This window comes from Corylus avellana, chromosome ca10, assembly GCF_901000735.1.
Source record: "Corylus avellana chromosome ca10, CavTom2PMs-1.0".
NCBI lineage: Eukaryota > Viridiplantae > Streptophyta > Magnoliopsida > Fagales > Betulaceae > Corylus > Corylus avellana.
The window spans coordinates 3,116,001-3,123,626 of record NC_081550.1 but is presented as its reverse complement, the minus strand read 5'-3'; the positions used below and the strand labels follow the sequence as shown (position 1 = coordinate 3,123,626).

Sequence of the window (7,626 nt, the reverse complement as noted above, 5' to 3'; positions counted from 1 at the left end):
TCACGTGTCAACATTTGATTGGTCCACGTGGTTTTTCTTTAAGTCAATTAACGGAGGACTAACTTGGTCTATTATCAAAACCACAGAGACCTCCTGTTATAAAAATGAAACTCTAGGGGGGTAAAAATAAAGTTTCGAAACTGCATGGGTATTTAGTATTTAACCATTAATAAAATAAATCAATTAATTGGGAAGTGCCTTTTTATAGCAATCCGTGTATAGGATATCTTAAATGGGATCAAAAGAAACCGTAGCCCCGAACGCCAACCACACTAATCAACTTTCCAAACAGACCTTTACTTCCTCGCCATTTTTAAACTCGTCCGCCTTTTGGCCGCCAATTTCAAACTTTCACTTCTAAAAGCAGCGAGCGAGCGCCTCTGCAAATTTTTATTTCTCTGATTCTGAAGAGGTACGGATTTCCTTCTCCATCTCCTTTTTCTCTTAATTTTTTTCGGCATTTGATTTATGGTTTTTGTATTATATTACGTGAATTTCTGTAAATCATATTTGTGAATTTAATTTTCTGATCCTTGAATTATTGTGAATTTTCATGGCCGAAAGAAATCAAAAAAAATATTGAAGATCTAATATCTATCATCATCATGGTTTGGATATTTTGAGCGATATTTTTTTTTTCTTCTTTCTTGGAAAATTGGTTCGGAAATCAGTGGAATTTGTTTCCGGGAAAAGTAATTTAAAAAAGAAAAATTAAAATTAAAATTATGATTCTATCTATCTTTCTCGATTAGGTATTTCCAGGTTCAAGATTTGAGCCTCATATGAATTTGTTTGGTTGGAATAAGTTTGTCTTATAGAATCTGAACTTGAGAATGAGTTCTAAACTGTGGTTGTTATCTTTATTTATGCTGAGACTGAAATGCTATAGATAGTCTAGAAAGGAGCACTAAATAAGTTGAAGCCTTGCTTGCTAATAGAACATCCATTGCCAATTCCCATTTCTTTCAATTGTTTGCTGATGACATTGTTTCTATTCCAGAGCTCAGTACGGAGATCAAATCTTCACAATAAGAGAAGGAAACAATGGCAACCCGTTTCACTCCGGGGCAGCTAATCATTCCAAATGAAAATTTGGATGTCCACCACAAAAGTAATTCTCGATGTTTCTATTATATCCTTATGTTATGATTGTCATCTCATGGGGAGGGGTCTGGATCCTCTAGAATTCCTGGGGTATTCTATCATCTAGATTTCTTTCAATCCTAAGGATCATTTTCGAATGAAATTATTGAAATTTTTTCGTATCAGTATTTATCGCTTTTACCAACTGAGCGTCTATCATTTTAGTACACCACATTGTACTAAAATGCGGGCAAAATCCCTACAATTTTATTTGGAAATAAGGGTTGTGATTAAGAAAATCTAAATGGTATAATACCCTAAGAATTATAGAGAATATTGACCCCATGGGAAGATTGGAACATTATGAAAATTGGAGTTTTGTTTAGCTGACAGTTCATCTAGCCTTCCACTTGTACATGTAATACATTAGCCAATGTTGATTGGGCCTTCGGAATGTCTTTTTGTCAGCCATAGACCTGTTCTAACTTAGTTTCTTTTGTAGAGGATGTTGATGGTAAAACAAAGGGTTTGAAAACAGCTATAAAGAAAGGTGGAGTAGGGCTTGGAGGTCGTAGGGCTCTTAATGACATCACAAACAAAGCATCCCTTCATTATGAAGAATCCTCGAGGAAAAAGGATGTACCAAAAGAGGAACTCAATGTAGCTGAGGAAATGTTTTTGCATGATCACAAAAAATGCATTGAGGCACAAAAAAGTGCAATGGATACTTTTTACCTGGACATGGTTCTTCCAGGACATGGTAATTATACTTGCTTTTTATTTCAATGTTATATGGTAACTTTTTAATTGCTTCTTTTTCACACACACAGATGCATATATATCCTCATAGTAAGTGCTGCTGTTTTGCCACTCGATGTCTTATGTTTAGATTTGGCTGTCAATTTCCTTCCTGTTTGAAATGATGATCTAAATTTGTACTGTTATTCGAATCTTCTTTCTTTTGGAAGGTCTCACCAAGAAGCTGGAATGCTCTCTTTGCAAATCCTTCATTAGGTTTAGTTTGTATTTAAGCATGTTTCTCTGTATTTTGTATATTGCTTAACTACTTTAGGAAGGAACCATTATTAACCTTGGAAATATGAATGCTCCAAGTTCTTAAGTTTGTTATGATTTCTGTAATAAAGACTTCAGGCCGAAAATCATGAATGCAAAGAATATGGAAGATGAATCAGTGCAGACATAATCTAGCATCATATTGCCTAAAGTTGTAAACGCTTGCTTTAGGCTGTGTTTGTTTCACTGGAAAAATATTTGCTCTCTATTGTCGTCAAAATAGTTGTTCTTTTAACTTTCAAACCTTGGACTGAATTAGTGGTTTTGCACTTTTCCCTTTTGTAATTTAAATCTGATACCCTTCTATTGTATAACTCTCAAATTGTTGGTAGCTGCAAAGGTTTTTACATGCATGATTCTTTCTTTTCTTCTTTGCAGATTCTCTATCTACTGCTGAACATCAAGAGTCTAAACAAGCAAAGGTGCTTCTTTTTGAATTTCCTATCTCTCTACTTTGATATAACATAAAAAATGGAAGGGCAGGTCTACTTTAACAAAACCAATGATTTGGATAATTGTATTCATTTGAGTCAAAATGCAGTGATGAATTATTTTGTTATCCTTTGTCCTTTGTTCATTGAAATGACGATCATTCCCCTTACGATGATGCGGCACTAACATAGCTTGGTTTCATGAGATTTTATTATTTATCATTGCAAACATAGCTTCTTCTTACATAATTTTTATCTTACATAATCCTCTATATGTGCTCTAGACTGATCCTGATAGCCCCCGCTGCTACCCTGAGGCAGTAGAATTGCCCATTTCTGAGTTTGCTGATTGGTTAGCATCTTCAAAAGAATGGACCTCTCCTCCATGCTCTCCAATTCGTTGGGACTCTCCACCATCCTCCCCTTTTGCATGGGAATCCGAAGCGGTTGAATTCATTCTGAAGCAAGAAATTGGTGTTTGAATGTGATTTCTTTCTTAGATTTTATTTGTTCGTAAAATGTAACCCACATTTGTACTCAAATCTCACATTTCATGCTAACGATTCTTTCAATTTTTATGAGATCTATAACTAGATTGTTTGAAGAGGGAATGTTTATTGGTGGCCTGTGAGATGATAGAGGGAATGCTTGTGTTTGTCTAGCTCAAAGAGATGATAGCTTGCTAATTAAAAATTGTAAAAATAAAAAAATTATAAAAAAAAAATTCAGAAATTTAGTGCCATAATTTGAATTTTCGTTCTATTTTCAACTAATCGTTATTGGAGCATTGGTGAGAAGTAGTGGAGTACAACAAATTTGAGCCGCTGGATTTTGGCAGTAATAGAGAGCTTCCTGTGGAATCGCCTGTAGAATAATACTAGCTCTAAAGCACTGAATCCACTGATAAAAAGAAAAAAAAATTACATAGCTTGAACGACTCCGCTGGGGATCGAACCCAGAATCTCTGGTTCCGTAGACCAGCGCCTTATCCATTGGGCCACGGAGTCCTTTTGATATGAGGCAATATAAAATTTAATTTAAAATCTAATACTAACACATATTGAGATTCTCAACCGACTACTCTAACTTTTGGCCATGAACGCCGAAGAAATCAGTATGTTGCTCCAAAGCATTTTCTTCTGTTGAAACTCCAGAAAAAATTAACTGCTAATACAACAAAATGATGTAGCATTAAAAATGAGCACTTATAAAAAACAAAAATATAATTAATAATTAATTTTTACTGTCACGTTATCTCAATTATATGACATTCGTATAACATATAATAAATAGTATTACGCTTTCTTTTTGGATTAGTCAAGTGTCTAGTTAGTACTTATCATATACATACATTGTAGTTATCTAAGACGTCGGTCAGATGATTGGTTTTCAAGTTTGAAATTGTAAGTCCAATTAATCTTTCATTTGCTGTTTTCTAATTTCAACTAACCTTTTTTTAAAAAAATTACCCAAAAATTAGTTAGAATGACTATTTATAGAAGAAAAACCAAACTACCCGAAACGTTATATCTTACAATCTTCTGTATACATGAAAGTATGGTTACATCAAACAATAGTTGGCTAACACAAGAAAATGTCATAGCAAGGCATTGGAATTCGATAATCAAACATTTTCAAATAAGAGGTTTCTTTTGCAGAGAGGTGATCGAGCTCAAAAGAGTTGGATCACTTCTTCTTAGCCAGAGCTGCTGCAATCCCACCAGCAATCAATCCAACTCCAGCTGCAGCAATGCCTATACCAATGACACCATCTGAATTGGCACCACAGAGGGGAGAAGAATGTTAGTCTTTTGTTCAACTCAGACACAATAATAAAGGAGAAGAAGACAATAATGATTGATTGTTACCTTTTTTGATCCGGTCTTCAATTGCTTTCTTCAGGGTCTGTGCCTGTCTCCAATCAGGTGCGATCTACAAAAGAAACATGCAACAGTCAAGTTCAGAAGTTGCTCTACTGGAATCAGATATTGTTCAAAGCATGGTACTAAGTTTTACAATGTTTTAACAATAATAGATTAAAAGCAGTCGGACATTGAGGACAACACTACTTGAGGTAAATGAAGCAAATGCCCATTAGCATAGGTTTGCCAGTTACAAGTTCATATCAAGAGAACAGAGATCACACCATTAAACACTGCTCCGCGAGATCCATACTTCTTGAATAATCACCACTTCTGTAATACCCAATGGCCAGAAGATATAGCTTCTCTCTCGTTTGCAGTGGGCTGTTATTACTGGCCAAAGAAGCTGCCAATGACATGCGTTGCAAAAGTTAGCAATGTATTCTAGTCGGTAAAGCCATAAATAGAACAAAATAAGAAGGTGCACTGCTAAACTCTGACATCAAATGTTCAAAGCCATTTCAGCAGGACACACTTCTTGGTTAAGAGGCCCAAGGTGAGGAGAGGGACACACACACACAGACATAGAGAGAGAGAGAGAGAGAGAGAGAGAGAGAGAGGAGCCTGGTTTTGTATATATTTCCACCTTCAAGCATTGCGATCCCACGTTGTACATCTTCTGGTCGTCTTGAGTGAACAAGAGCCCATGATAAACGCATGATACATTCGTTCAAAAGCTCATCAGAAGAACCTTTTTGGGCCTCAGCAACCTCCCTCTCACAGCCCTGCAGATGCATGAGTACAGAAGAAGACAAAGGAATAGATCAGAGCAAAAACATCATACAAGGGATATCCAATATGACTGCAATTAGGCAAACACTGTAAATAATACATTCCAAAGGAAAAGGCAGAATTGTGCACCAAAATGTTAAGCAGTTGTTAACATTTTCTACATAATGCAACAACTTCTACCTGTATCATGGTGCACAAATCAACTTTTGGCCCATCTATTAAATAGTGCTTAAAAAGAGCAACCATGAAGCCAGCCCCTAACTGGACCCAAATCCATACAGCAAGAATCAACAAGGATCTTCCTATTAACATATTTGGATTGCATAATACATGGCAAAGACAACTACCACAATACATATATAATCACTGGAGCACTTCTCACATATGTAACTGCCAAAAACTGCTATAAAAGGAGAAACAAGAAAGTACAAGAATCAAATTGTATAAAATTACATGAGAGCAACATGTCAGTATGAAAGGGTGTACAGAACTGTGAAAGTACAAATTTGGAAGGGAAAAGGTTTGAAAGCTGTCTTGTGTAGACTGGTATTGAGTGCTACAGTTTACAACCTTTGGAGGGAGAGAAATAATATTAAACATGGACATCAGTTGATGGCCGAAAGTAAATGGGAAGTCAGAACACGGGTTCTGCCCAAAGGCTGCTTCAAGACGAGTAAAGAAAATGAAGCTTTACGTGTTAATTGGGACCTGTTGGGGAGTATTTTGAAGGATGAGACCGAGTAGATTTCTGGATAGTATCTGGTGTTGCTGCTCAGTCTTTGATGCTGGTTTGCTGATGTTTTAAGTATCTTTTTGGTGTAGTGCTCTGTAGATAGTTTTGAGTTGGGGTAGATGCTTGTTGGCTGAGTATAGCTAGAGGGTGCTTGAGATGCTGAGTCTGTAAGGAGCTTCTGTAGTTGCTGCAGATGTAGTTGTGTTTTGATGCTGTTGGCTTTAACTGCCGGTTTGAGTTTCAGATTTGTGGTCTGTTGTGTATTGGGTTATTTTGTTGGCTGTAGGTATAGTGGCTTCTAGTATATGTTTCTTTTTTGCTATAGCTGGGTTGAGATTGTACAGGGTTTGTTTTTGAGATATGGCTTTTATAGGTGGTGTATAGTTTGGTTGTTCCTTACTGTACAGCTAAGTGTTTAGGAGACTTGTTGTTTCCTTGAGTTTCTAGCTAAACAGAGTTAGAGTGCATTGTACTCTTTGTTGATATATGAAAGTTTTACACATTCTTTTTTTTTTTTCAAAAAAAACTGTGAAAGTACAGAAACGATTATCAACTTATTGTGGAAAGACAAGAAAGGGAAGTTCACGATATATGACTTAGCCAACAAATCATCCTAATCCCACAAGTGACTACCTTTATCATACAAGTCTATTTTTTGTTACAAATATACCATTAACTAATTCTTGTTCTTTATACCAACATAAACTTATCGTAAGTAGAGATAATTTTCAATATAAATCTATCCCATTTGACAGCTATCCATGCCATGTTTAACAACGTCATCGATATGATCAATTTTTTTTTTTTTTTTTATGTCGGGGAATCTCTCCAAGGCAGGGCCCTTTGGACCCACCCCTGTAAAGTAAACCCCGGTCCCGTGGACCACACCCTCCCCGGTCCCGTGCACCACACCCTCAGAAGTTTCCCCTACACTGAACTGGTTAAATCACTTGCTTTTCACCAAGGGGTGTGGCCCCAAGGAATTGTTTGCATCCATGAGGTGTTGAACCTTGGACCTTGAAGGGAGCAAACCCTCAAGACCAAGGCCTTCACCACTTGGGCCAACCTTTAAGGAAACAATATCATTCTCCTACATGTTGGTTGCGTCGGTTTGGCCTAAAATGAGTCAAATGACCATCAATATCGAAAACCTTAGGTAACCCTTATCTCATTTTCAATTCAGTGAGCAAACTTTTTATGCCAAATCTTAGGCTATTCGATTGAAGTATACAACATAGGTATTAGGTAACTATTTGTTGGACCCAAATCACCATTCATCCAAATCCAAATCATTAGCGAATACAAACTGTTTGATGAAATTCCGCAATGAAAGTTAGTTAAGAGTTGTAATATTGTTGATTTTAATTTTTAAAGAGATAAAAGAGCTTACAACGACGACGTCGTTGTCGCACCAGGGGATCTGGTCGCCGCCGGAGAAGAAGTTAGAGACGGAATTGAAGAAGCTCCCGATCTTGGCTTCCACTTTGGATTTGGACATTGCTATTGCACAATTTGCTCTGCTGTCGAAGGAAACCGCGCACACCGTGAGGTGTATTCCTAGATACTGACCTACGGATGAAGAGATAACGTGTTAAAGGGGAGAGAAATAGGGATTAGGACTCGAATCGAAAGACCTAACTTAGGGCCTAAG

At 36.8% G+C, this 7,626-nt stretch overlaps 2 protein-coding genes and 1 non-coding gene across 3 annotated transcripts; 1 reads left to right on the top strand and 2 right to left on the bottom strand.

Moving 5' to 3' along the window:
* The first annotated feature begins 259 nt into the window (after positions 1–259).
* LOC132164801 (protein PATRONUS 1-like) lies at positions 260–3,186 on the top strand. The gene is made up of 5 exons (XM_059575365.1): positions 260–412; positions 1,001–1,111; positions 1,586–1,843; positions 2,536–2,579; positions 2,873–3,186. The coding sequence occupies exons 2-5, from the start codon at positions 1,045–1,047 to the stop codon at positions 3,068–3,070; spliced, it is 567 nt and encodes a 188-aa protein (XP_059431348.1). The 5' UTR covers positions 260–412; positions 1,001–1,044; the 3' UTR covers positions 3,071–3,186.
* A 336-nt stretch (positions 3,187–3,522) lies between these two features.
* TRNAR-ACG (transfer RNA arginine (anticodon ACG)) lies at positions 3,523–3,595 on the bottom strand. The gene has a single exon. It is a non-coding gene; the product is annotated as a tRNA-Arg (tRNA).
* Positions 3,596–4,101: 506 nt separating this feature from the next.
* On the bottom strand, positions 4,102–7,619 carry LOC132163679 (mitochondrial fission 1 protein A-like). The gene is made up of 5 exons (XM_059574046.1): positions 7,366–7,619; positions 5,097–5,235; positions 4,735–4,856; positions 4,457–4,520; positions 4,102–4,360 (listed from the first exon to the last, which is right to left on the bottom strand). The coding sequence occupies exons 1-5, from the start codon at positions 7,471–7,473 to the stop codon at positions 4,275–4,277; spliced, it is 519 nt and encodes a 172-aa protein (XP_059430029.1). The 5' UTR covers positions 7,474–7,619; the 3' UTR covers positions 4,102–4,274.
* Between the last annotated feature and the right edge of the window lie 7 nt (positions 7,620–7,626).